Source organism: Micropterus salmoides, unplaced genomic scaffold, assembly GCF_014851395.1.
Source record: "Micropterus salmoides isolate LMB-PRFRI ecotype aquatic unplaced genomic scaffold, ASM1485139v1 Ms_hic_scaffold_2, whole genome shotgun sequence".
In the NCBI taxonomy this organism is placed as follows: domain Eukaryota; kingdom Metazoa; phylum Chordata; class Actinopteri; order Centrarchiformes; family Centrarchidae; genus Micropterus; species Micropterus salmoides.
Window position 1 is genome coordinate 47,019,499 of NW_024041150.1, and position 27,287 is coordinate 47,046,785.

The following is a 27,287-nucleotide window of genomic DNA, read 5'->3' on the forward strand; positions in this document are numbered from 1 at the left end:
GCCCCCGTTGGTCATTCCTATTCAGAGGGCGGGAACGCGGCCGGCCAACCTGGGCGGAGCTCGGCCGGATACTGGTCTGTGATTGGCCCGCGGGGCCGCTGGTCAAAGCTCGTTGCTACCACGGCTCCGCCTGCCCAGCAACGCGAGCAGGGCGGGAATGCTACGCTCGCAACGGGGTGGGGCTAGTTTGTGCTCCTGCGTCTGATTGGTCCGGACTGGTGTATGTCAACTGTAGCAGCCAATCAGCGGAGAGGTGGAGGAGGGGCGACGGACAGCAGCAGTGTGAGGGAAGAAGATGGAGATTGTATTTTGCATTTTTTGGTTGTATTTCTGACTGTAGTGGTTTAAAACTGCACTATTACTGACGATGACGATGATGCGAGCCACACATATATAAAAACATAGACTTTTATTATAAAAAGCCACCAAAATATTGTGAATTCGTGTAAATCTATCAACATATTTGAAAAAATATTTGATAATCTGGGACACTTGATTACCCTTAAAAAAATGTTGTGTATACCTTTATGAAAATGTATGTAAAGAAATTAAAAAGATAAGGACAGAAAACTGAATGAGATATATTTCACAGGAGTTTCATTAATTCTTATAAATATATGGACACATTTATTCATAAAGAGCTAAATAAAGATAATTAGTTTGTTTGAATTATTTCTAAACATTCTATTAAAATTTAGTAAAATATTCAAAATTCAACAAGAAATTAAGCAACAGTTAGATTAACGCATTATTCATGCTGTCATTCATCAGGTTATTATTTGAGACCGGTGTTTCTATATTGATTAAAACTCCAGTTTCAGCTGGTGGGTCTTTAAAGTGGATGTGGAGGAGCTACATCTTATATGGTAACGACTGTCTGGGTGACATGAGCGTTGACTTATTAATGTGCTGTAGTTCACATTAGCTGTGAATTAATATGATATATTAGATAAGACTTTATTGTCTCCAAAGGGAAATCCTAAAAGCTCTGTAAATCACTAATGTTCAACATTTTCCTCAAATCATTTCCCAACAAATGTAGATCACAAACCACAACAACAACCAGGACAGGACTCCCCGCCGTCCTCGTCCAGACACCTTGTTCAGGGCTGCTGGTACCAAGACTTGGTCAAAATTGGCCTTCTTGCGTATCAAGTTATAGCCTCCCACATTAACACCAATCGACCATCAGTAAGTATCAGAGGTCCCCAAATTGTAATGAGATCTGCACATTATAAACCTTATATGCAACTCCCTAAATACACATTTACCCTGTGTGAAGAATTTAAAGTTAAGAGGATGCCGTCCCACATTCTTAATCATATTTGATAAAGTTGGACACCTAAAAACATGTTAAAATAAAATGAATGCACTTTAATGCACATTTTCTTGCTTGACTAGATCACAAACATAATTTGATAGCAATTAGGAACATTGTCTTATTTAAGACATATTTATATGCTTAATCTAGTGTCATTGACCTGGTCTGTGTTCAAAATGTCACAAATGTTTTCCTTTTCTAACCATTTTATCTTGGACTCAATGGAAAATGTCACGAGGGCAAGGAAAGATGAGAAGGTGAATTCATGAACAGACACTCGTGGAACTCGTTGAAATATTTTCAACGTAAGATATATTTTGTTTTTAGTTTGTTTATTCTCTTTTTTATTTAATTATATTGTTTATATATATATGTGTGTGTGTGTATACACATATATACATATATGAGGGGTGGTGATGGAACAGTGGATAAGACACATGCCTTTGGTGTGAGAGACCAGCGTTCGAATCCACTGTGAGACGGCGTTCGACCTATGACATGTATAGCAATTGTCACTTTGGATAAAAGTGTCAGCTAAATGAATAAATGTAAAGATATATATATATATATATATATAGAGATAGATAGATAGATAGTAGTGTTTGTATGAGCAACATTTTTTTAAACTCATTGAATCCAACTGCACTCTCTAGGTTTCAAAACAAAACTTTACCTATAACACATGGAAGATACGGGCAGCTCAAAACAATTCAATGCATTACAACGAGTAAGGTTTCCTGTTCAACACAGAATCACACCTCTTCAGAGAGGATGTTTTTTTAAGTTTAGGGTCCATTTAACCATCAATTACTCTGAAGGAAGTAACAACAAAATATATGGTTGTTAAAAAAGGAAAGAATAAAAATAGGATTGAAAAGTTTAAATTAATAATATGGGTGAAAAAGGCAATATACAAGTAGAGAAGGTTGAGCCTTTTACTGTAAATAATAATTAAATAAAAAGAAGTAATTGAGAGTAAATGATATTCAGACAGGAGTTTATAGAGTTTCCTGCTATGTCCTTTATCATAAATCTGTCAGCAGAGAGTTTTGGTGCTTTGATTCAGAGAACACAACATGTGTTAAGATGTTTTAATACGGTTGTTTTTCGTGCTTCCTGACCTGGATGGATTCGACAGAGAAGAAATCTGTATTCATGGTTTCAGAGCTCGTCATACTCATAGATTTCCAGACGTTTCAGATGGTGTCACAAACACAAACCAGGCACTCTGTTGTTTCTGTTGGTCTGCCGTGGTGAAACTACAACTCTGCATCGCTTTAAATGTTGCTGCCGCAAGGAATTGTGGGACGGCGTTATCTCCTTTCCTTAGCTTTTAGAAAGTTCAACCAGTTCCTGTCACGGCCGACATCCATCCTCACACCACAGCAAAGTCCTGTCGGCTAGATTCAGTTTTCACTTAGGTGCCCCACATTACCTGGACTTTGGTCTGTGTCTCTTCAGTTTGAGCCTCTGCTGTCAGTGTGAATCCCTCAAAGCTGAAGGTGGTTTATCGACACCAGTCTGAAGGTGTTTCCTGAACCCTTAAAGACCATCAGGAGGAGAAACGCTGCCTCTGCTGCATGTTAACGAGAGTTTTAACCTTCACTCGTGCAGTCTGTGGTTTTAACCTCCCACGTTTGGTGAAACAAAGATGGCTGAACTTCAATTTACGACACAAGACAAATCTGAACATGTCACTGTGTACGGAAATAAAAAATAATGCAATCTAACGTTTATGTAACTAATAAAAAAACTTTATTTAGATTTAACTTGACTGAAATTGTTTGAATAACTGAGCTAGAAGACGCATCACTTCTGTCGTCATTTAGATTAAGAAACGGGTTAAAACTCTTATTGTGAGGATCTTATAGTGCCTTCACAGCAGCACGACACCCAGTGATCACTCTGGGGACAGAGCAGAGAAAGCTGAGCCATTTAAATAATAATTTAAATAATAGTTGGATCATTTAATCCAATGTGTTTAATAAACATAGGCAATAACTTCCCAATAAAATATCACAGTTTTATCAAAAAACAACAACAAAAAAAACAAAACAAACGTGTGTGAATTGCAGGGGTTTCTTTAAAAACAGACGTTTTACATTAAATAGTTTATGTATTTATTAATTTGAAAGCAAATAAATAAATCCTGTTTAGTAAAGGGACCTTTCAGAAAAGATTAATTTGCACCTTAATGTTGAAATGAAAATTAAGTTTAACAGTAATATAATTTGTCTATGACAGGGTGGACTTTTCTTATGGTTTATAGTCTAAATATTGGCCCATAATTATGTAAAAGACTTCAGCTAAAAATTATTTTTATTATTTATTTATAAGATATGAAGCGAATTAAAACAAAGATGTGTGAGTATTATCACTCCACGGTGATATTATTGACCCACATGTTCTCTTACTTTATTAATACTTCTTTCATATAAATAAAAAAAGCAAAAGCTCGTCCTGTAAGCCGCTTTGAGCCTCTCCGGACACCGTAGCTCGGCAGGGGAAGTGGCGTTTGAAGGCGGGAGCGGTTTGTTGACAACATGGAGGTCTGAAGGAGGAAACGCTTCATCTTTAACAGTAATATAAAGTCTAACAGCAGCCGTCGGTGGCCCGGCTCTGGACTGTGGAGGACATGGACCCCCTGCAGCTGCTCCTGGACCAGTTCCGACCCAGCGGGGAAGCCGTCAGTAAAGTCTCCTCACTCTGTAGCTCCGACAGCCGAGCTCCTGTTTAAAATCTGCAGATTTAACGATGTTTAGCTTGTGAGCGGCAATAAACACCTGACAGAGGGAGAACAAAGACGGTTCTACAGTTTCTAATGTTTCCTGCTAAGACCGGCTCACATGTGATCCACCGGGCACTAAGCGCCGCGCAGTTATAACGATATCAAACCAAACTAATGAAAGAAATTGATAAAATGAGATGTTCTGACAGCTCGTCGTTTAATACGTGTATTTACGGTTGATTTTCTGTCTGCGTCCTTTGTTAAATAACAACCTGGTGAATTCGGCACAGTTTTTATAACTAAGCAGCTCGTTAGGGCTCTAAAAAGTGGATATTATTGCGGTAAGAGGAGACAGCGCAGTGAGGCGCTGCTGTCAGATAATCCCCATGTTTCTGAATGGATGTTTGGTGTCTGTCCTTCAGGAGTCCACCTGGTTGAAGGAGGTTTTCAGTTTCATCACACAACACGTCGACCCTGTGCTCTCTGGCCCCGCCCCTCCTGCTGCTGACGACTCACTGACAGGTCAGTCAGCCAATCAGCTGCCAGAGTGCGGAACACCTGCTGACAGGTGACCTGTAGTGACATTATACATGCTGTGTTTCAGGTGGAGGCCTGAGCGTGTGCGCGGTGAGGAAGATACAGGAGAACATGTGTGTCGCGCACAGCTTACCGGTCAGCTACAGGTACAGGCCCTGAACGCACCGTGTGGACTTCATGTACTGTATTTTGTCGTCGTGACCTCTGACCTCTCCTGACCCCGTCTCCAGGCCGGTGTCTGTCTCCGAGCTGCTCTCCCGACAGCACCTGGCCTGCGTCAGCAACCTGTCCTGGACCACCAATCAGCAGCGAGCGTGGGTGAGGGAGGCGGAGCTTTCTCTGCCGGGTCACCGAGCTCTGCCGCGGGTCAACCTGCTGCTGATTGGCTGTCTGAGAGAGGGGCGGGACGGCGAGTGGAGGCTGACGGACGCCAGCGGCAGCGTCAGGTGTGAGGTGTGTCCGTGACGCGTTCAGGGTCCTGACAGGAAGTCCGGTGGTCTCACCTGTCTCTCTGGTGTCTCACCTGTCTGTCTCTGTCTCTGTGGTCCCACCTGTCTCTCGGTCTCACCGGTCTCACCTGTCTGTCTCTGTCTCTCACCTGTCTGTCTCTGTCTGTCACCTGTCTCTCTCTGTCTCTGTGGTCTCACCTGTCTCACCTCTCTTTCTGGGGTCTCACCTGTCCCTCTCATCTGTCTCTGTCTCTGGGGTCTCACCTGTCCCTCTCATCTGTCTCTGTGGTCCCACCTGTCTCTCGGTCTCACCGGTCTCACCTGTCTGTCTCTGTCTCTCACCTGTCTGTCTCTGTCTCTCACCTGTCTCTCTCTGTCTGTCACCTGTCTCTCTCTGTCTCTGTGGTCTCACCTGTCTCACCTCTCTTTCTGGGGTCTCACCTGTCCCTCTCATCTGTCTCTGTCTCTGGGGTCTCACCTGTCTCTCTGTCTCACCTGTCCCTCTCATCTGTCTCTGTCTCTGGGGTCTCACCTGTCTCTCTGTCTGTCACCTGTCTCTCTCTGTCTCTGTGGTCTCACCTGTCTCACCTCTCTTTCTGGGGTCTCACCTGTCCCTCTCATCTGTCTCTGTCTCTGGGGTCTCACCTGTCTCTCTGTCTCACCTGTCCCTCTCATCTGTCTCTGTCTCTGGGGTCTCACCTGTCTCTCTGTCTCACCTGTCTCTCTCTCTGTCTCTCTCTCTCTCTGTCTCTGTGGTCTCATCTGTCTCTGTCTCTGGGGTCTCACCTGTCTCTCTGTCTCAACTGTCTCTCTCTCTGTCTCTGTCTCTGTGGTCTCACCTGTCTCTCTCTAAGTCTCTGTCTCACCTGTCTGTCTCTCTGTCTCTGTCTCTGTGGTCTCATCTGTCTCTGTCTCTGTGGTCTCACCTGTCTCTCTGTCTCACCTGTCTCTCTCTCTGTCGCTGTGGTCTCATCTGTCTCTGTCTCTGTGGTCTCATCTCTCTCTGTCTCTGTGGTCTCACCTGTCTCTGTCTCACCTGTCTCTCTCTCTCTGTCTCTGTGGTCTCATCTGTCTCTGTCTCTGTGGTCTCACCTGTCTCTCTGTCTCTGTGGTCTCATCTGTCTCTGTCTCTGTGGTCTCACCTGTCTCTCTGTCTCACCTGTCTCTCTCTCTGTCTCTGTGGTCTCACCTGTCTCCCTGTCTGTCTCTGTCTCTGTGGTCTCACCTGTCTCTGTGGTCTCATCTGTCTCTGTCTCTGTGGTCTCACCTGTCTCTCTGTCTCACCTGTCTCTCTCTCTGTCTCTGTGGTCTCACCTGTCTCCCTGTCTCTCTGTCTGTCTCTGCAGTGCCTGTCTCCGTCTCCTCTGTGGCTGAATCGTCCCGTCTTCCTCCCTCACTGGAACTACATCCCCCACAATGCCCCGGGGCAGGACCAGGATGAGGCCGGAGGCCACGTGGAGCTGATTGGTTCTCCTGTTGTGCTGCGTCCCGGTCCTGAGCAGGGATTGGCCGCTGGTCCCGGCGGAGGGGCGGAGCTTGGCGGAGCAGTCGGCGTCAGAGAGGCAGCTGGTTTACTCCTCGGCAGGTGGGTCACCTGACCTCTGACCTCTGAGGTGGTCTCACCTGCTGCAGACTTCTTCTCCTCACGAGGTTAAATTAGAAATGAAATGAATAAAACCGTGATTCTAACTTTTAGATTCTAAATGTTTCCGTCTGATTTCCAGCAGCACAAAACTCTTCGTGGGTAGTTCAGGTAACTCAGGTACGCCTCAAGAATATTCAGCGAGTTAAAACAACTAAAATGATAAATCACAGACTGAAGCAGGCAGTCAGCGACACTGGGCCTCACGCTTCAGGAGATCTTTATCTGGTCTGATTCAGGACCTGATCTCTCTCTGTGATGAATCCTGCGTCTTAGTTATAGCGTCCTTATTTATTAACGCCGCGTTGAGCCCAGGACGGGCCAGAGAGAGAAACACAGAACCGACCAATCACAGCCCGGAGGGGGCGGGGCGTTAGAAAGGTTTGTTGCCCTCCAGCAAACTTTTCAAACTGCAGGGATGATGACTGACGAGTAGAGACTGAGCACCGCGTGGATCCTTTCTCTCACAGAAGGGTTTAATAAAGCAAACTGCTAAAAGATATTTATTTATTATTTATGTTCATGTTGTTGAGGAAAAGTGGCTGAATCATGGTCGTTACTTACGCTACACGTCGCGGTGGATATTTGATGCGCAGACCAGGTGACGTCTTTAATAAGCCGACGTGCGGCTCACCTGCTGCCGTCTCTTTGGTAGAAATAAAGCTTCAGTCTGGTCCCTCTGCCAGAGTTCAGCCGTCTCTTTGGTGGAAATAAAGCTTCAGTCTGGTCCCTCTGCCAGAGTTCAGCCGTCTCTTTGGTGGAAATAAAGCTTCAGTCTGGTCCCTCTGCCAGAGTTCAGCCGTCTCTTTGGTGGAAATAAAGCTTCAGTCTGGTCCCTCTGCCAGAGTTCAGCCGTCTCTTTGGTAGAAATAAAGCTTCACAGTCTGGTCCCTCTGCCAGAGTTCAGCCGTCTCTTTGGTGGAAATAAAGCTTCAGTCTGGTCCCTCTGTCAGAGTTCAGCCGTCTCTTTGGTAGAAATAAAGCTTCAGTCTGGTCCCTCTGCCAGAGTTCAGCCGTCTCTTTGGTGGAAATAAAGCTTCAGTCTGATCCCTCTGCCAGAGTTCAGCCGTCTCTTTGGTAGAAATAAAGCTTCAGTCTGGTCCCTCTGCCAGAGTTCAGCCGTCTCTTTGGTAGAAATAAAGCTTCAGTCTGGTCCCTCTGCCAGAGTTCAGCCGTCTCTTTGGTAGAAATAAAGCTTCAGTCTGGTCCCTCTGCCAGAGTTCAGCCGTCTCTTTGGTGGAAATAAAGCTTCAGTCTGGTCCCTCTGCCAGAGTTCAGCCGTCTCTTTGGTGGAAATAAAGCTTCACAGTCTGGTCCCTCTGTCAGAGTTCAGCCGTCTCTTTGGTAGAAATAAAGCTTCAGTCTGGTCCCTCTGCCAGAGTTCAGCCGTCTCTTTGGTGGAAATAAAGCTTCACAGTCTGGTCCCTCTGTCAGAGTTCAGCCGTCTCTTTGGTAGAAATAAAGCTTCACAGTCTGGTCCCTCTGCCAGAGTTCAGCCGTCTCTTTGGTAGAAATAAAGCTTCACAGTCTGGTCCCTCTGTCAGAGTTCAGCCGTCTCTTTGGTAGAAATAAAGCTTCACAGTCTGGTCCCTCTGCCAGAGTTCAGCCGTCTCTTTGGTGGAAATAAAGCTTCAGTCTGGTCCCTCTGTCAGAGTTCAGCCGTCTCTTTGGTGGAAATAAAGCTTCACAGTCTGGTCCCTCTGCCAGAGTTCAGCCGTCTCTTTGGTAGAAATAAAGCTTCACAGTCTGGTCCCTCTGTCAGAGTTCAGCCGTCTCTTTGGTGGAAATAAAGCTTCACAGTCTGGTCCCTCTGTCAGAGTTCAGCCGTCTCTTTGGTGGAAATAAAGCTTCACAGTCTGGTCCCTCTGCCAGAGTTCAGCCGTCTCTTTGGTAGAAATAAAGCTTCACAGTCTGGTCCCTCTGTCAGAGTTCAGCCGTCTCTTTGGTGGAAATAAAGCTTCAGTCTGGTCCCTCTGCCAGAGTTCAGCCGTCTCTTTGGTGGAAATAAAGCTTCACAGTCTGGTCCCTCTGCCAGAGTTCAGCTGTCTCTTTGGTGGAAATAAAGCTTCACAGTCTGGTCCCTCTGCCAGAGTTCAGCCGTCTCTTTGGTAGAAATAAAGCTTCACAGTCTGGTCCCTCTGTCAGAGTTCAGCCGTCTCTTTGGTGGAAATAAAGCTTCACAGTCTGGTCCCTCTGCCAGAGTTCAGCCGTCTCTTTGGTAGAAATAAAGCTTCACAGTCTGGTCCCTCTGTCAGAGTTCAGCCGTCTCTTTGGTGGAAATAAAGCTTCACAGTCTGGTCCCTCTGCCAGAGTTCAGCCGTCTCTTTGGTGGAAATAAAGCTTCACAGTCTGGTCCCTCTGTCAGAGTTCAGCCGTCTCTTTGGTAGAAATAAAGCTTCACAGTCTGGTCCCTCTGCCAGAGTTCAGCCGTCTCTTTGGTAGAAATAAAGCTTCACAGTCTGGTCCCTCTGCCAGAGTTCAGCCGTCTCTTTGGTAGAAATAAAGCTTCACAGTCTGGTCCCTCTGTCAGAGTTCAGCCGTCTCTTTGGTGGAAATAAAGCTTCACAGTCTGGTCCCTCTGTCAGAGTTCAGCCGTCTCTTTGGTGGAAATAAAGCTTCACAGTCTGGTCCCTCTGCCAGAGTTCAGCCGTCTCTTTGGTGGAAATAAAGCTTCACAGTCTGGTCCCTCTGCCAGAGTTCAGCCGTCTCTTTGGTGGAAATAAAGCTTCACAGTCTGGTCCCTCTGCCAGAGTTCAGCCGTCTCTTTGGTGGAAATAAAGCTTCAGTCTGGTCCCTCTGCCAGAGTTCAGCCGTCTCTTTGGTGGAAATAAAGCTTCAGTCTGGTCCCTCTGCCAGAGTTCAGCCGTCTCTTTGGTGGAAATAAAGCTTCACAGTCTGGTCCCTCTGCCAGAGTTCAGCCGTCTCTTTGGTAGAAATAAAGCTTCAGTCTGGTCCCTCTGTCAGAGTTCAGCCGTCTCTTTGGTGGAAATAAAGCTTCAGTCTGGTCCCTCTGCCAGAGTTCAGCCGTCTCTTTGGTGGAAATAAAGCTTCAGTCTGGTCCCTCTGCCAGAGTTCAGCCGTCTCTTTGGTGGAAATAAAGCTTCAGTCTGGTCCCTCTGCCAGAGTTCAGCCGTCTCTTTGGTAGAAATAAAGCTTCAGTCTGGTCCCTCTGCCAGAGTTCAGCCGTCTCTTTGGTGGAAATAAAGCTTCAGTCTGGTCCCTCTGCCAGAGTTCAGCCGGTAAACAGCAGCCTCTGAACAGCAGGACTCTGAGCTCCTCTAACTCTGTTTTCGTCTTGTGCAACAGAAACACGATTAATTATCCGGGACGCTTTAAAGCGTGGTTAACAGTGAAATACTATTATCGGTGGAAACTGAAGTGGAGGGGGTCCTGGGGTCTAGATCCGAGCTGGATCAAGAAGTTCCCTGTTATCAGTGTAAACTCTGCCCCGCGCTCCTCTGTAGGAGACGTTCTCTGAATGTGTAGGACGTCTCTGCAGAGGTCTGCATGTCTCAGGGTCTCAGTGTTGTAGCTCTGAGTGGACCCAGACTTCCCTTCCACAGAGCGGCTCAGTACCACTGTCAGATGTTTCCCAGCAGAGTTTAACTGGGATACTTACAGAGCTTCTGTGTAACCGCACAGGGAGCTCTACAAGCTTTTCTTTCACTGCTTTCACTGCTTCTCTGTCTCTAACCTGTCTTTTCTCTAACCTGTCTCTGTCTCTAACCTGTCTGTCTCTCTAACCTGTCCTCTGTCTCTAACCTGTCCTCTGTCTCTAAACTGTCCTCTGTCTCTAACCTGTCTCTAAACTGTCCTCTGTCTCTAACCTGTCTCTAATCTGTCTGTCTCTAACCTGTCTCTGTGTATAACCTGTCTGTCTCTCTAACCTGTCTGTTTGTCTCTGTCTCTAACCTGTCTCTGTCTCTAAACTGTCCTCTGTCTCTAACCTGTCTGTCTGTCTCTGTCTCTAACCTGTCTCTGTCTCTAAACTGTCCTCTGTCTCTAAACTGTCCTCTGTCTCTAACCTGTCTCTAATCTGTCTGTCTCTAACCTGTCTCTGTGTATAACCTGTCTGTCTCTCTAACCTGTCTGTCTGTCTCAGTCTCTAACCTGTCTCTGTCTCTAAACTGTCCTCTGTCTCTAACCTGTCTCTGTCTCTAAACTGTCCTCTGTCTCTAACCTGTCTCTGTCTCTAACCTGTCTCTGTCTCTAACCTGTCTGTCTGTCTCTATCTCTAACCTGTCTCTGTCCCTAACCTGTCTGTCTCTAACCTGTCTCTGTCTCTAATCTGTCTGTCTGTCTCTTTCTTTCAGGACTCGTGGACAGCGTGTAGCGGTCTGGGGACAGGTGGGTTCAGTCTGCCCTGTGCTGGTCGTGTCAGGAACAACGTTCTTCTGCTTCTCGCTGACTGACGGCTCCCACAGTCTACCTGTCCTCGTCAAGGTAGGACGCGCTGTCAGCGTGTGATGTCACTTCCTGTGACAGATCAAACAATTAAAGAGACCAAAAGGATCACGGTCATCATCACGGTGCTGTTAAAATGCACACACTCACGGTTTTACAGGGAGAACCTTAAATAAAATGAGCAGCATCAGCATTAAAATACTAACGTATGAAAAGCTGATCAAACGTTTATTATAAAGTGAGTCTGCAGCGTTTCTCCCGCTGAAACACTTTGACGAGCTGAACGTGTTTCTTGTCATCACCATCAAAAACTTTCATGTCATAGGCTGTATAGGAGTCGAGGCTGTCTCTCCCTGTCTCGCTCTCTCTCCCTGTCTCTCTCTGTCTCTCCCTGTCTCTCCCTATCTCGCTCTCTGTCTGTCTGTCACTCTCTGTCTGTCCGTCTCTCTCTGTCTCAATCTGTCACTCTCTGTCTGTCCCTGTCTCTCTCTGTCTCACTCTGTCACTCACTGTCTGTCCCTGTCTCTCTCTGTCTCAATCTGTCTGTCTCTCTGTCTGTCCCTGTCTCTCTCTGTCTCAATCTGTCTCTCTGTGCCTCTCTATCTCTCTGTCTGTCCCTGTCTCTCTCTGTCTGTCCCTGTCTCTCTCTGTCTGTCCCTCTCTGTCTGTCCCTGTCTCTCTCTGTCTGTCCCTGTCGCTCTCTGTCTGTCTCTGTCTCTCTGTCTGTCCCTATTGCTCTCTGTCTGTCCCTGTCTCTCTCTGTCTCAATCTGTCTCTCTCTGTCTGTCCCTGTCTCTCTCTGTCTGTCCCTGTCTCTCTCTCTCTCTCTGTCTCTCCCTGTCTCTGTCTCTCTGTCTGTCTGTCTCTGTCTCTCCCTGTCTGTCCCTATTGCTCTCTGTCCCTGTCTCTCTGTCTCTCTCTGTCACTCACTCTCTGTCTGTCCCTGTCTCGCTCGCTGTCTGTCTCTGTCTCTTTGTGTCTGTCCCTGTCGCTCTCTGTCTGTCTCTGTCTCTCTCTGTCTCACTCTGTCGCTCTGTCTGTCCCTGTCTCTCTCTGTCTCTCCCTCTCTCACTCTGTCTCTCTCTGTCTGTCTCTGTCTCTCTCTGTCTGTCCCTGTCTCTGTCTCTCTCTGTCTGTCCCTGTCTCTGTCTCTCTCACTCTGTCTCTCTCACTCTGTCTGTCTCTCTCTGTCTGTCCCTGTCTCTGTCTGTCTCTCTCTGTCTCACTCTGTCTCTGTCTCTCTCACTCTGTCCCTGTCTTTGTCTGTCTCTCTCACTGTCTCTCTCTGTCTGTCCCTGTCTCTGTCTCTCTCACTCTGTCCCTGTCTCTCTCTGTCTCTCTCTCTCTGTCTCTCTCTGTCTGTCCCTGTCTCTCTCTGTCTCACTCTGTCTCTCTCACTCTGTCCCTGTCTCTCTCTGTCTCTCTCTCTCTCTGTCTCTCTCTGTCTCACTCTGTCTCTCTCTGTCTGTCCCTGTCTCACTCTGTCTCTCTCTGTCTGTCCCTGTCTCTCTCACTCTGTCTCTGTCTCTCTCTGTCTCACTCTGTACCTTTCCCTGTCTCTGTCTCTGTCACCCTGTCTCTCTCACTCTGTCCCTGTCTCTGTCTCTCTCACTCTGTCTCTCTCTGTCTCTGTCTGTCTCTGTCTCACTCTGTCTCACTCTGTCTCTCTCACTCTGTCTCTGTCTCTGTCTGTCTCTCTCACTCTGTCCCTGTCTCTCTCTGTCTCTCTCACTCTGTCTCACACTGTCCCTGTCTCTGTCCCTGTCTCTGTCTCTGCAGGACAGCAGCAGGCTGTGGTGGACTCGGCGTGTGTGTGTTGGTCAGAGTGTGTGCGTGACGGCGCTGCGTGTGTGTGTCCTACGAGGCTGGAGAGGAAACAACATCCTGTGTGTGACCGACCAGTCTGAAATACACACGAACTACACGCACGCCGACTCGCAGCCGGACACGCCCCCACCGCTGATGACCTCACACGATGAGGATGACAGATGCGAGGAGGCGGAGCCTGAGCGTGACGTCCAATCAGCGGTCAGGATGAAACACTCCAGAGTCATCAGTTACCAGGTAACGTACGGTGAATACTGAGCTCTGATTGGCTGTCAGCATGTTACCTTTTAATGTTACCTGTGTGGTAAACCCCGCCCCTCTCCTCTCATAGGGCACGGTGACTGAGGTGGTGAGTGAGGGGGCGGGGCTGTATGTGATTGACAGGAAGGTGTGTCTGTGCCTGGCCTATCAGCCGACTCTGAGGAGGAAACTGAGGGCAGGAGACTGTGTGGAGGTGAGTCCCCGTCCAGGCGGGTCCCCGTGCAGGCGTTTCCCCTTACAGGCGGGTCCCCGTGCAGACGGGTCCCCTTACAGGCGAGTCCCCGTACAGGCGTGTCCCCTTGCAGGCGGGTCCCCTTGCAGGCGGGTCCCCTTACAGGCGGGTCCCCGTGCAGGCGAGTCCCCTTACAGGCGAGTCCCCGTGCAGGCGGGTCCCCTTACAGGCGGGTCCCCGTGCAGGCGGGTCCCCGTACAGACGGGTCCCCTTACAGGCGAGTCCCCGTGCAGGCGGGTCCCCGTACAGGCGGGTCCCCGTACAGACGGGTCCCCGTACAGACGAGTCCCCGTGCAGACGGGTCCCCTTACAGGCGGGTCCCCGTGCAGACGGGTCCCCTTACAGGCGGGCCCCCTTACAGGCGAGTCCCCGTACAGGCGGGTCCCCGTACAGACGGGTCCCCTTACAGGCGGGCCCCCTTACAGGCGAGTCCCCGTACAGGCGGGTCCCCGTGCAGACGGGTCCCCTTACAGGCGGGCCCCCTTACAGGCGAGTCCCCGTACAGGCGGGTCCCCGTACAGACGGGTCCCCTTACAGGCGAGTCCCCGTGCAGGCGGGTCCCCGTGCAGGCGGGTCCCCGTACAGGCGAGTCCCCGTGCAGGCGGGTCCCCGTACAGGCGGGTCCCCGTACAGACGGGTCCCCTTACAGGCGGGCCCCCTTACAGGCGAGTCCCCGTACAGACGAGTCCCCTTACAGGCGGGTCCCCGTACAGACGGGTCCCCGTACAGGCGGTTCCCCATCCAGGCGGGTCCCCTTACAGGCGAGTCCCCTTACAGGCGGGTCCCCTTACAGGCGGGTCCCCTTACAGGCGGGTCCCCGTACAGGCGGGTCCCCTTACAGGCGGGTCCCCGTGCAGTAACAGCTTCAGGCTGTAGTGATATAGAACAGAACTGTGGAAAAGTGTTTCTCAGTTTTTTGCATGAGTCAAACTGAAATGTTTCAGTTTTCAGTAACTAACATACAAGACGCAGGCTTCAGAAGCTGATTTCATTTATTAGGGGACTAAAGCCCTGCTAACCTACCTGGCTCTGTGTGGAGAAGGAATTGTCCCCCTTCATGAATTAAGCACATTTCCTGTAAAGCTGAGTTTACTTTCTGTGGCCACGCTCAGGCCTCGTGTCAGTCAAACGTTGAATAAAGAAATCTTAAATATAACCTGTCTGACAAAGTGAAGGAGGGTGAAAGATGTGACGAGCAGCACATCCTGCCACCGTGTTCAGGAACAGAGCCGTTGTGTTTGTCCTACAGTTGCTTTGATCTGAAACAAGACTCGTGAAGGGCTAAAACAGCTTCACACTCAGAGGTGAAGTCAGGGTCTGCGTCTGTCCCGACTGTCCGTGAATAATCAATGAATAATAAAGTTTTATTGAATGTTGTCCCTGCAGCTCCACCACGTCCACTTCCTGTACCGGCCCTGTCCCGACTTTCCTCCCAGCATGCTCTGCGCCTGTCTGCGCTCCAGCCTCAGGGTCACCGCCTTCAGCCGGGCAGGGGGGTCGGCGCCCGACTCCGGCTGCCCCGGCGACGGAGCGTTACCACGGTTACTGCTGGAGAGAAACACGGGAGTGTCGGAGTACCTGTGGGCGTGTCGCCTGAGCTCCCAGCTGTCCCACAGGTGAGGAGGACGAGGTGAAGCTGCAGGGCCCCGAAACCTGGTCCACGGCCAGAGCAGAGAAGCCAGAGCTAAACTTTAGACCTCAAAGTGTTTTTCCTTCCAGCTGGGATTGATGCTGCTCATAGACGGAATAGAAGAATAAGAAGAATGCTGCTCTGTGATCCTTATTATTCTATATTTATTATATTTTATGTGGTGTTGTTGTGAGAATATTTTGTTTGTTATGTGTAATTTGGAAGTTTGTTTAAAAAATGTAAAGTAGTTTGGATGTTTACAAAAGTTACACACAATAAACCAGCAGCAATTTAATGAAAATAAACGGAGCCGTGACTTCAGACCCGAGGAACGTACAGAACCGATATTTACCGTTACAGCCCTGTGCTGCATCACTCAGTACTGAAACATTTCAGGTAAAGCAGCTGATCAGTGAGGTGGAGATCTGATTCATTTTAAGATCTGCTGTCATGATTCTAACGTGCTTCATCAGGATGAGTGAATAAAATATAGATTAAACATGTTTTTGATATTTATTTTGGATAAAGTTAATCGAGTAATAGACAACTTATTTCGTTATGTACAGCCCTAATCATTTTGATGTGAGGCCTCTTCACACGAACCACATGTAGGTCCTTTACAACAGAAAACGTGGAACTCAGGATAAAAACAGGTTTCATAGGGCCTGTAGAGATTTAAGCACCTGATAAGTTAGATAGGGTCGAATACAACTGATCATTAACTGTCTGTCTCTCTGTCTGTCTCTGTCTGTCTCTCTGTCTGTCTCTGTCTGTCTCTGTCTGTCTCCAGTCTGGTTCCCAGTGTGTTGAAGCAGCAGTGTGTCTGTGTGTTGTCCTGGAAGCTGATGGAAACTGTGTGGGGACGAGGAAGAGTAGGAAGACGAAGGAGGGACATCTACTCAGAGATGTTGGACGAGCCTCACACCTGTCCTCTCACACAGGTACATACTTTTATTTTACAGTGTTGACCCTGCAGTGTCTGTGTGTCTCTATACAGTGTCTCTGTGTCTCTACAGTACCGTGTCTCTGAGTCTCTACAGTACCGTGTCTCTGTGTCTCTACAGTACAGTGTCTCTGTGTCTCTACAGTACAGTGTCTCTGAGTCTCTACAGTACAGTGTCTCTGTGTCTCTACAGTACTGTCTCTGAGTCTCTGTGTCTCTGTGTCTCTACAGTACCGCGTGGACCCTGCAGTCCATCAGTACGTCAGTGTCTCAGAGCTCTGTCAGTCTCTACAGTCAGAGTGCTGGTCTTCAGTCTCTCTGAGGTCTCTGTTGCCTCCTGATGGATCCAATCTGACCAGATCTCAGATCAACACAGCACTGGCCTGGTCCTGCAGGACTCTGTCCTCTGATCCTCAGACTGGAGACAGCCTCAGGTAAACTCTGTCCTCTGACCTGAACATACAGGACAATATCTGAGCCACACCAACACTGCAGTCAAAGAAGAGAAACAATACAAGTGTAAACTTTTTAAAACAACTTTATTGACCAATCAGAACAGACGTCTGCGAAAAAAAGAAATAAAGACAGTTGGTTTATAAATATAAATAAGAACAGAGTGTGGATGAGTACAGTATTTATTTAATTAAAAGAATTGTTATGGTGACCAGTAATAATGAATGACTAGTAGCAGCAGAGTGTCGCACATTAAGTATTTAAGCAGGTGTTATTGCACCAAACAGATGATCATGTGCAGTTTAAAACTAACTAAGTGTCCGTGTGTCAGACACTTAGAGGGAGGAGTTACAGAGTTCGATGGCCACAGGCAGGAAGGACTTCCTGTGGTGCATTATGGGGGAACGAGTCTTGCACTGAAGGTGCTCCTGTGTTTGAGCAGCACGTCATGGAGCGGGTGGGAGACATTGTCCAAGATGACATTTAGCTTGGACAGCGTCCTCCTCTCTGAGAGTCCAGCTCCGCCCCAAAACGTCACTGGCCTTGGATCAGTTTGTTGAGTCTGACATTAATTTCACTCACAGCTTTAAAAACTGCTAGATAATTAGAGCCTTAACGAAGATCAAACCCGCCTGATGACGACAGCTCCGTTTCAACCATGGTTATATTTTTAATTACTGATCATACGTGATCAATAATGGGGGTGACGGTGTGTCATTACGCCCTCTGTGTGGTCTGACAGGCAGCGCCCTCTCCTGGTGGTCGGGGTGTTGGAGCTTCCGTCACAGACGTCCGAACAAACCCTGCAGCTGAGAGACGGCACCGGGGCCGTGGCCTGTGTCGTCACGGAAACCAGCGAGGAAGAGGAGGGAGGTCAGAGGGCGGCCTTCAACACCGCCTGGATAGGTACAGCACACACACAAACAGAGGTCAAAGGTCAGAGGTCGCCTTCCAGCCTGAACCCTGCAGGAGAAATAAGTGTGTGTGTGTGTGTGTGTTGCAGGTTGTCTTGTGTACATACAGCAGTTCACCATGGTAACAGAGAGATTCATCCAATCAGACTTCCCCTCCTACCAACACCTGGACCAGGACAAGTTCATCACACACAAACACTGCAGGTATGCACACACACACACACTATACACACACACACTGCGGGGACACACACACACACACACTGTAGGGACACATACACACACACACACACACACTGCAGGGACACACACACACACACACACACTGCAGGGACACACACACACACACACACACACACTGCAGGGACACACACACACACACACACACACACACACACTGCAGGGACACATACACACACACACACACACACACACACACTGCAGGGACACATACACACACACACACACACACACACTGCAGGGACACATACACACACACACACACACTGCAGGGACACATACACACACACACACACTGCAGGGACACATACACACACACACACACACACACTGCAGGGACACATACACACACACACACACACACACTGCAGGGACACATACACACACACACACACACTGCAGGTATGCACACATACACACACACACTGCAGGTATGCACACACAATCACACTGCAGGGACACATACACACACACACACACACACACTGCAGGTATGCACACATACACACACACACTGCAGGTATGCACACACAATCACACTGCAGGGACACATATACACACACACACACACACACACTGCAGGGACACATACACAACACACACTGCAGGGACACATACACACACACACACTGCAGGGACACACATACACACACATACACTGCAGGTATGCACACATACACACACACACTGCAGGGACACACATACACACACACACACTGCAGGGACACACATACACACACACACTGCAGGGACACATACACACACACACTGCAGGGACACACATACACACACACACTGCAGGGACACACATACACACACATACACTGCAGGTATGCACACATACACACACACACTGCAGGGACACACATACACACACATACACTGCAGGTATGCACACATACACACACACACACTGCAGGTATGCACACACACACACAATCACACTGCAGGGACACACACACGCACACTGCAGGGACACACATACACACACTGCAGACACACACACACACACACACACACTGCAGGGACACATACACACACACACACACACACACTGCAGGGACACATACACACACACACACACACACACTGCAGGGACACATACACACACACACACACACACTGCAGGGACACATACACGCACACACACACACTGCAGGTATGCACACATACACACACACTGCAGGTATGCACACACACACAATCACACTGCAGGGACACAAACACGCACACTGCAGGGACACATATACACACACACACACACACACACACACTGCAGGGACACATACACACACACACTGCAGGGACACATACACACACACACTGCAGGGACACATACACACACACACTGCAGGGACACACATACACACACACACTGCAGGTATGCACACACACACACAATCACACTGCAGGGACACACACACGCACACTGCAGGGACACACATACACACACTGCAGGGACACACACACGCACACTGCAGGTATGCACACACACACACAATCACACTGCAGGGACACACATACACACACAAACACACACACACACACACTGCAGGTATGCACACACACACACAATCACACTGCAGGGACAATTATACACACACTGCAGGGACACATATACACACACTGCAGGGACACACACACACATACTGCAGGGACACACACACACACACTGCAGGTATGCACACACACACACAATCACACTGCAGGGACACATATACACACACTGCAGGGACACACACACGCACACTGCAGGGACACATATACACACACACACACACACACACACATACACACACACACACTGCAGGGACACATACACACACACACTGCAGGGACACACATACACACACAAACACACACACACACACACACTGCAGGTATGCACACACACACACAATCACACTGCAGGGACACACACACACACACTGCAGGTATGCACACACACACACAATCACACTGCAGGGACACATATACACACACTGCAGGGACACACACACACATACTGCAGGGACACACACACACACTGCAGGTATGCACACACACACAATCACACTGCAGGGACACATATACACACACTGCAGGGACACACACACACACACACGCACTGCAGGGACACATATACACACTGCAGGGACACACGTACACACTGCAGGGACACATATACACACACGCGCACTGCAGGGACACATATACACACTGCAGGGACACACACGCGCACTGCAGGGACACATATACACACACACGCACTGCAGGGACACACACACACACACTGCAGGGACACACACACACACACTGCAGGGACACATATACACACACACACACACACGCACACTGCAGGGACACACACACACGCACACTGCAGGGACACACACACACGCACACTGCAGGGACACACACACGCACACTGCAGGGACACATACACACGCACACTGCAGGGACACACATACGCACACTGCAGACACACACATACACACACTGCAGACGCACACACACACACACACACACACACACTGCAGGGACACATATACACACACACACACACGCACACTGCAGGGACACACACACACGCACACTGCAGGGACACACACACGCACACTGCAGGGACACATACACACGCACACTGCAGGGACACATACACACGCACACTGCAGGGACACATACACACGCACACTGCAGGGACACATATACACACACGCGCACTGCAGGGACACATATACACACACGCGCACTGCAGGGACACACACGCGCACTGCAGGGACACATATACGCACTGCAGGGACACATATACGCACTGCAGGGACACATATACGCACTGCAGGGACACATATACACACTGCAGGGACACACACACACACACATCAATATATAATAGTAATTAAGCTTTAAGCTGATTGGGTGTTTGTGTGTGTGTCAGAGTTTACCTGCAGTTTTCTGCAGACCACCTCCACATCCTGAGTCCCTCTGTTGCCATGGTTACACACCTGAGACAGACGGGGGAGGAGTCAGGAGCTGATGTCACAGGGGGGAAACAGACAGATGAAGAAGAAGAAGAGGAGGAGGAGGGAGGTCCGGCTGCAGGGAGGAAGAGAAGAAGGAAAGAAGAAGAAACAGGCTCCTCCCTCTCTGCCTCCTCTGCTACCGTGACGACCGGTGGCTCCCGGCCCTGCGTCACCATGGTGATCAGGGTGGAGCAGAAGGAGGGCGTGGCCTGGAGAAACACGGGGGCGGAGTTAAAGGGTAAGGAGGAGGCGGGGCTTACACCGTGCTTCTCTCTCAGAGCTGCTGTGATTGGTCCAGTGGTCAACTGGGGGCGGGACCCAAAGAACGGACCAATGACAGACCGGGAGACAGAGACAGGGAAGGAAGACAAGGTGAGAAATATGACCTGATACATCCCATGATGCACCTGTGTTCAGAGTGTCACGTGCTCACCTGTCTGCAGGTGGTCCTGGTGTTCTCAGGTGCGTCCGCTCGCTGGTTCCCCCTCCTCCAGCCCGGATGTTTCTACAGACTCGTCGCTGCCAACACACAGGTAAACACACCTGCCGTGATGTCACTGAGGCTCCTCTCACCTGTAGCTCCTGGCTCAGCTGCTGCAGTTGCACCTGCACAACGTTTCAAGGAAACACGTCGTTCAATCCAAAACCGTTTTGAGATTGAACTCGCCTGGTGGAGCAGGTGTGACACCTCCAGCTGTGAGAGATACGTGTTTATCACTCTGTTATTATGATGCTGAGTCGCTGCTGTGAAGAAGAAGAAGTGACGGCTGCATCAGAATCCTGGCAGCTGATTGGTTTGTGTTTGTCTGTACATCAGGATCCTAGTGTTTTGATTGGCTGTGGGGTTTCTGGGCGGAGCGGGGTAGAGCTCCACACTAACTCCACCCTCCGGGTCCGATCTGATTGGAGGTTCCACACTCTGACAAGCCCACTGCTGCTGCACACCTACAGACAGGTAAAATATACACCTGCAAGTTCCTAAATGAACACAGTATCTTGAGTAAAAACCAAATCTCTTAAAAACAAACAAAGCGTGCGGCACTGACCGCACTACAAGTGCTGTTTGAATATCTGGAATGAAGGTCTTATAGAGTGGAGACAAATCTGAGCCCAGCTGACAGCTACAGAGGGATCTGTGACATCAGGTATCTGGGGAAGTTATTCTGTTCAATACAACTGAATATTAAACTTCCTAAATAAAAACAGGATCTTGAATCAGATCAGCTTTTTTCCAAATACAGTCGCAGGAAAAAGTTTGTGAAGTCTTCGGAGTTACCTGGATTTCTGCAGACAAACACAGGGTGAGCGTAGGAAGGATCCCAGAGTGTCAGCTGAAGACTCACAAAAATCTCTGGAACATGCTAGCATCTCTGTTCACGACTCTACGATACATAAAGCACTAAAGAACAACACAGAATAAGCCAGAGCAGCTGGATGTTCCACAGCACTACTGGTGAGATACTCTGAGGACAGATGAAGCCAAAGTTGAGTCATCTGGAAGGAGAACACAACTTTATGTGTGGAGGGAAAAAGGCCCAGCTCACCAACATCAAAGCCTCATCACAGCTGTGAGGTATGGTGGAGGGGGCATCATGGTTTGGGGCTGCTTTGCTACCTCAGGGCCTGGAAGGGTTTCTATCACCGATAGAAAAGTGGATTCCAAAGTTTATCAAGACATTTAGCAGGAGAATGTAAGGCCATCTGTTTCCACCCGTTGAAGCTCAACAGGAGGTGGGTGATGCAACAGGACAACGACCCAAAGCACAGAAGTAAAGCAACAACAGAACGGCTTCAGCAGAAGAAAATACACCTTCTGGAGTCCCGGCCTAAAGAGAGCGATTCACACCAAACATCCCAAAGGATATTGCTGAACTGAAACAGATTTGTAAAGAGAAATCGTCTAAAATTCTTCCTGTTTCCAGCTACAGGAAACGTTTGGTTGAGGTTGTTGCTGCCAAGGAGGGTCAACCACTTATTAAATCCAAGGGTTCACATACTTTTTCCAGCCGGCACTGTGACCGTTTCCACAGTGTGTTCAGTAAAAGCATGAAAACATGTAATAGTTTGTGTGGTATTAGTTTAATCAGACTGTGTTTGTCTATAGTTGTGACTTCAGATCAAATTTTATGACCAATTTATGCTGCGACCAGCGACCGTTACAACGTGTGCTGCTGTTGGACTGAGATGTTGATGAAAAGCATGAGGTGACTCTCTCTCTCTCTCTCTCTGTGTCCACAGGCTCTCTCGCCCACAGTCCTGTCTGTCTCTGGTGTGTTGGACTGCAGGTAAACATCTTCTTCTTCTGTCACTTCTGTCTGTCTCATGTGGTTCAAATTAACGTCTCGGTGCTGATGCCAGTATTTCAGTCTGTGTCTTCATAAAGCCGCCGCACATTAACCGTTGCAGCGCCCTGCAGTCGTCATGGAGACACACACTCCTTCAAGATTTAGTGATTCACGATGAACAAACTCTAACGTGGTTTTCAGGTCTTCTGTAGTCCTCGTAGTGATCTGTGTGTGTGTGTTCAGGTCAGAGCTGGTGTGTTTCCAGGCTCTGGTCTCGGACAGGATCGGTCTGAACGACAGCACGAGTGACTCTGGAGACAAACACACAGGTAAACATGTACACACTGGTAAACATGCACACACAGGTAAACATGTGCACACTGGTAAACATGTACACACAGGTAAACATGTGCACACTGGTAAACGTGCACACTGGTAAACATGTACACACAGGTAAACATGTACACACTGGTAAACATGTGCACACAGGTAAACATGTGCACACAGGTAAACATGTACACACTGGTAAACATGTACACACAGGTAAACATGTGCACACAAGTAAACGTGCACACAGGTAAACATGTGCACACAGGTAAACATGTGCACACTGGTAAACATGTACACACAAGTAAACGTGCACACAGGTAAACATAAACACACAGGTAAACATGTGCACACAGGTAAACATGTGCACACTGGTAAACATGTACACACAAGTAAACGTGCACACAGGTAAACATAAACACACAGGTAAACATGTGCACACTGGTAAACATATGCACACTGGTAAACATGTGCACACTGGTAAACATGTACACACTGGTAAACATGTGCACACTGTACACACTGGTAAACATGTACACACTGGTAAACATGTACACACTGGTAAACATGTACACACTGGTAAACATGTACACACTGTACACACTGGTAAACATGTGCACACTGGTAAACATGCGCACACTGGTAAACATGCGCACACTGGTAAACATGCGCACACTGGTAAACATGCGCACATGTTTACCTTAAAAACTGTGATAATTAATGATCCACTTTATCGGGGACAGGTTTGTGCAGCGGCGTTCAGCAGAGAGAGAAAGAGGGCGAGCGAGGAGGTCCTCCTCAGTCAAATATGATTTTAAATACTCCCTGTATAAAAATTAGATAATCAATATGTAGCGGTCCGCGTTGCTAAATGTCCAGATTATAGGCTGATTATGGGAAACGCTGCTTCCACGATCACCCCCCTTCACCCCAAACAAAGCCTCTCTCCCGACTTTTTAACTAATATCATATTCAACAGCAGCGAGGAGTAACCTATGGTTTTTACAGAGCATACAGCCTCGGCCTAACGTTTCTTTACGACACCGGCTGAAATAAAAAAATCAAGCAAGTAAATCCCAACTTTTAAACAGCAGTTTTTCTGCACATGTAGCCTGTTTATAAGAGCAGTATTCAGTATTTTACACATGCCTGTAGTGTGAGAGATCCGGGTTCAATTCCCCGCTGTGACCAATCCACCAATGTGTCCCTGAGCAAGACACTTAACCCCTCGCTGCTTTGGATAAAAGCATCAGCTAAATGAATGATTGTAAGAATGTAAGTTTCACGCTGCTTCAATAAATCAGATGTAGAAATGTTTGAAAGCTTTTTGCTGCTCGCACAGAGTTCACAACAGACGACAATGTTCTTTGCATCTTAGACTGTGACACAATAATGGCAGCAGCTACTTCCAGCTGTGGACAGAACGCCCTCCTTCTCCGTTCTTCTATCAGCGGACATGAACAACACAGTCCGGTGCTGCTGAGCTGCAGCACAGTCAAGGATTCACGTCAAGAATGGTGTGTTCAGTAACAGTAACGCAGCGTTACTTGTCTTAGTAACTAATAATAATATTACTGTTTAAGAAAAGTAATTAGTTACAGTACTAGTTTCTGGGGAAAGTAACGATATTACTGGCCAACGCTGGCGGTCAGCTGTTCAGCTGTCTAAAGAACTAAATGATCAAAGTCTGGAAACAAAGCCAGTGACGGCTCGCTTCACTCTACAGCAGCGGTCGGCAAGTTCAAATTCTTTTCGAGCCGGCCGTCACGTGACGGCCAGAACATTATTTCAGTCAGATTATTTCAAACCCTTGTGTGCACGTTTAGCTCAGTGGGTAGAGCAGGACTCCCGTTGGAGGATCGACCCCAAAGTCCAGCGGACTGTTTATTTGTCCCTCGTTAAACAAATTGATCAGCCTGTAAGGACACGTCTTCACACGCTCACAATAAAGCCCGTTTATCCTCATTCATTAACCTAGATGTTACAGAGGTGTGTCAAGTTAAGCCAGAGATCGCCATCTTTCGGCGTGAAAGCTGAAAGTCTGTCCACAGTCGTGTGTTTCACTGCTACAGGTGGAGTCCACTCTGAGTCTGTCTGTGTGCAGGTGTGCGTCTCACAGTGTGCGACCAGACTGGCAGGAGTCTCCTGGTGTACCTGGACTTAAGCCACACCCCCTACCCTCCTGGCCTGTTGCCTGGCAACACATTGCTGCTGTCTGCTTTCCAGAGGAGAGTGTCCAGGTAACACACACACATTTTAGATTTAAAGGTACGTTACTGTTTAAATGCCGTGTTTAATAACTGTTACTGTGTTTCAGGACAGGAAGTGTGTACTGCAGTTATTTACCCGTCAGCTCGGTGACCGTCGTCTGTCTGGGAGATACGAGGTAACCGTGATCATGTGACAGGAAGTGTGTACTGCAGTTATTTACCCGTCAGCTCGGTGACCGTCGTCTGTCTGGGAGATACGAGGTAACGTGATCATGTGACAGGAAGTGTGTACTGCAGTTATTTACCCGTCAGCTCGGTGACCGTCGTCTGTCTGGGAGATACGAGGTAACGTGATCATGTGACAGGAAGTGTGTACTGCAGTTATTTACCCGTCAGCTCGGTGACCGTCGTCTGTCTGGGAGATATGAGGTAACCGTGATCATGTGACAGGAAGTGTGTACTGCAGTTATTTACCCGTCAGCTCGGTGACCGTCGTCTGTCTGGGAGATATGAGGTAACCGTGATCATGTGACAGGAAGTGTGTACTGCAGTTATTTACCCGTCAGCTCAGTTGAGTTTGTGTTTCCTCTCAGCGCCGCTCGGCCGCCTCCTGCTCCCATGATGCATCTGGGTGTGTGGGCAGTGAGCAGGGAGCAGAGGTGCATCGTGGGTCGAGTCAAAGGTCACGTGGTGTGTTTCCTGTTCCTGCAGCTACAGTGGATCTGCTCACTGTGTGGGAGTCAGTACATACAGGTACTTTACTGTACTCTACTGTACTCTACTGTGCTCTACTGCTGTCTACTGCATTCTACTGCACTCTACTGCACTCTACTGCTGTCTACTGCATTCTACTGCACTCTACTGCATTCTACTGCATTCTACTGCACTCTACTGCACTCTACTGCTGTCTACTGCATTCTACTGCTGTCTACTGCACTCTACTGCACTCTACTGCTGTCTACTGCACTCTACTGCTGTCTACTGCACTCTACTGTACTCTACTGTATTCTACTGCACTCTACTTTACTCTACTGTACTCTACTGCATTCTACTGCACTCTACTGCACTCTACTGCTGTCTACTGCACTCTACTGCTGTCTACTGCACTCTACTGTACTCTACTGTATTCTACTGCACTCTACTTTACTCTACTGTACTCTACTGCATTCTACTGCACTCTACTGTACTCTACTGTATTCTACTGCACTCTACTGTACTCTACTGCACTCTACTGCACTGTACTGTATTCTACTCTACTGTACTCTACTGCTGTCTACTGCACTCTACTGCACTCTACTGTACTCTACTGCTGTCTACTGCACTCTACTGTACTCTACTGCTGTCTACTGCATTCTACTGCACTCTACTGTACTCTACTGTACTCTACTGCTTTCTACTGTATTCTACTGCACTCTACTTTACTCTACTGTACTCTACTCCTGTCTACTGTATTCTTCTGCTGTCTACTGCATTCTACTGCACTCTACTTTACTCTACTGGTGTCTAATGCATTGTACTGCACTCTACTTTACTCTACTGTATTCTACTGCTGTCTAATGCATTGTACTGCACTCTACTTTACTCTACTGTACTCTACTGCTGTCTACTGTATTCTACTGCACTCTACTTTACTCTACTGTACTCTACTGCTGTCTACTGCATTCTACTGCACTCTACTTTACTCTACTGTACTCTACTGCTGTCTACTGTATTCTACTGCACTCTACTTTACTCTACTGTACTCTACTGCTGTCTACTGTATTCTTCTGCTGTCTACTGCATTCTACTGCACTCTACTTTACTCTACTGTACTCTACTGCTGTCTAATGCATTGTACTGCACTCTACTTTACTCTACTGTATTCTACTGCTGTCTACTGTAT

At 48.3% G+C, this 27,287-nt stretch overlaps 1 protein-coding gene across 3 annotated transcripts in view; it reads left to right on the plus strand.

Annotated features, from left to right (window-relative positions):
* The first annotated feature begins 3,842 nt into the window (after positions 1-3,842).
* Positions 3,843-27,287, plus strand: part of ctc1 (CTS telomere maintenance complex component 1) — a 52,423-nt gene continuing 28,978 nt past the window's right edge. The window contains exons 1-21 of one of the 3 annotated variants that reach the window (XM_038731584.1): positions 3,844-4,007; positions 4,472-4,571; positions 4,654-4,732; positions 4,817-5,039; positions 6,382-6,620; positions 10,991-11,120; positions 12,861-13,145; positions 13,240-13,362; positions 14,788-15,017; positions 15,822-15,972; positions 16,206-16,408; positions 17,170-17,333; positions 17,431-17,545; positions 20,499-20,955; positions 21,027-21,116; positions 21,401-21,538; positions 22,822-22,868; positions 23,112-23,197; positions 25,300-25,435; positions 25,513-25,581; positions 25,999-26,158. In XM_038731584.1, the coding sequence (XP_038587512.1) occupies positions 3,957-4,007; positions 4,472-4,571; positions 4,654-4,732; positions 4,817-5,039; positions 6,382-6,620; positions 10,991-11,120; positions 12,861-13,145; positions 13,240-13,362; positions 14,788-15,017; positions 15,822-15,972; positions 16,206-16,408; positions 17,170-17,333; positions 17,431-17,545; positions 20,499-20,955; positions 21,027-21,116; positions 21,401-21,538; positions 22,822-22,868; positions 23,112-23,197; positions 25,300-25,435; positions 25,513-25,581; positions 25,999-26,158 (3,276 nt within the window). In that variant the 5' untranslated portion in view covers positions 3,844-3,956. Of the gene's footprint in view, positions 4,008-4,471; positions 4,572-4,653; positions 4,733-4,816; positions 5,040-6,381; positions 6,621-10,990; positions 11,121-12,860; positions 13,146-13,239; positions 13,363-14,787; positions 15,018-15,821; positions 15,973-16,205; positions 16,409-17,169; positions 17,334-17,430; positions 17,546-20,498; positions 20,956-21,026; positions 21,117-21,400; positions 21,539-22,821; positions 22,869-23,111; positions 23,198-25,267; positions 25,436-25,512; positions 25,582-25,998; positions 26,159-27,287 lie in introns of those variants that run through there. The other 2 variants (XR_005446149.1, XM_038731585.1) reach the window with 2 other exon arrangements.